This window comes from Numida meleagris, unplaced genomic scaffold (genome assembly GCF_002078875.1).
Source record: "Numida meleagris isolate 19003 breed g44 Domestic line unplaced genomic scaffold, NumMel1.0 unplaced_Scaffold648, whole genome shotgun sequence".
Taxonomy (NCBI): Eukaryota; Metazoa; Chordata; class Aves; order Galliformes; family Numididae; genus Numida; species Numida meleagris.
The window spans coordinates 14,165-15,430 of record NW_018364863.1 but is presented as its reverse complement, the minus strand read 5'-3'; the positions used below and the strand labels follow the sequence as shown (position 1 = coordinate 15,430).

General features: G+C 68.2%; 1 protein-coding gene across 1 annotated transcript; it reads right to left on the bottom strand.

Moving 5' to 3' along the window:
* Window positions 1-166: 166 nt before the first annotated feature.
* FBXL12 (F-box and leucine rich repeat protein 12) lies at window positions 167-1,245 on the bottom strand (the record flags this gene model as incomplete). Its single annotated transcript, XM_021383894.1, has 1 exon — window positions 167-1,245. A coding segment is annotated over one exon (819 nt), but the record flags the coding sequence as incomplete, so codon positions are not given.
* Window positions 1,246-1,266: the final 21 nt, after the last annotated feature.

Sequence of the window (1,266 nt, the reverse complement as noted above, 5' to 3'; positions counted from 1 at the left end):
GAGCCGAGGGCCGAGTCGCTGAGGACGCAGCGATGCAGCTCCAGCTGCAACATAAGGCCCTATGAAGCCATACAGAGCCATGGGAGGCCATACACAGCCATGGGAGGCCATACACAGCCCCACGAGGCCATACACAGCCATATAAAATGACATCAGACCATGTAAAACCATCTAACACCATATGAGACCACATAAGGCCCTACGAGACCACACAGAGTTCCCTTCCGACCCCTGACAAGACCCCGGGCTTCAGTTTCCCCCCAAGCCCGCGGCGCAGCTCCCGACGCCGGCGAAAATCCCCCTCCCGAAACCAGCGGCCGGGTTGAGAGGGGCCTCCCCCACCCCCACCCCCCCCAAAATCGAAGGCGCCTCGGGGACGCCCTCGCGCTGGGGATCGGGAATGAGCCCGGATCCGGGCCCGGGTTTTTAAGCCGGGGGCGAGAAGCTGCAGCGGGGCACGCACGCCCGGATTTCCCCCGCGGCCTCGTCCTCCGAGCGAACCCCGTCCAAGGCGAAGTCCCGCAGCCGGGGCAGCGCTCGGCACAAGGCGACGACGGCGTCCAGGGAAAACTTGTTGTCCAGATCGAGGCGCAGCGTCTCCAGGCGCTGCAGGGCCGCTAAGGAAGCCAGGCCCGCGTCGGTCAGCTGGGGAACGGAGGTGACGGCCAGGACCCGGAGCCGCTTGGCGTGACGGGCGACGGAGCCGAGGGCCGAGTCGCTGAGGACGCAGCGATGCAGCTCCAGCCGCTCCAGCTCCTCCAGGTGCGGAGCCGCCCGCTCGATGCCGGCGTCCGTCAGGCGGTACGTCCCCGACAGGCTCAGCGTCCTCAGGCGGCCGCGGGAGGAGACGGCGACGTTCAGGAGGTGACGGTCGGAGAAAGCGGGGACGTTGCGGAGCTCCAGGCGTCGCAGGAGCGGGGAGGAGGAGGAGCCGCCGCAGAACCACGGCGAGGGGATCTCGCAGCAGCTCAGCTCCAGAGCTGAGAGGGAAGCGGGGAGGCTGGGGTAAGGAAGAGGGTGGAGGTCGGCTTCGGTCAGGCAGAGGCGTTCGAGGCGGGGACAGCGCGCGGCCAGGGCGGCCAGCAAAGCCGGGGACAGGAGGCGGTGTCTGCCCGGGGAACGCAGAGCGCCCCGGAGCCGCAGCGTCCGCAGGTTGTCGCGCAGGCAGTGCCGCACCGCGTGCCACAGCGTCCTGCAGCTGAGCTGGGGGGAGAGAACGGGAAAAGGAAAAGGGGGGAGAACGGGGAAAGGAAAAGGGGGGGGAGA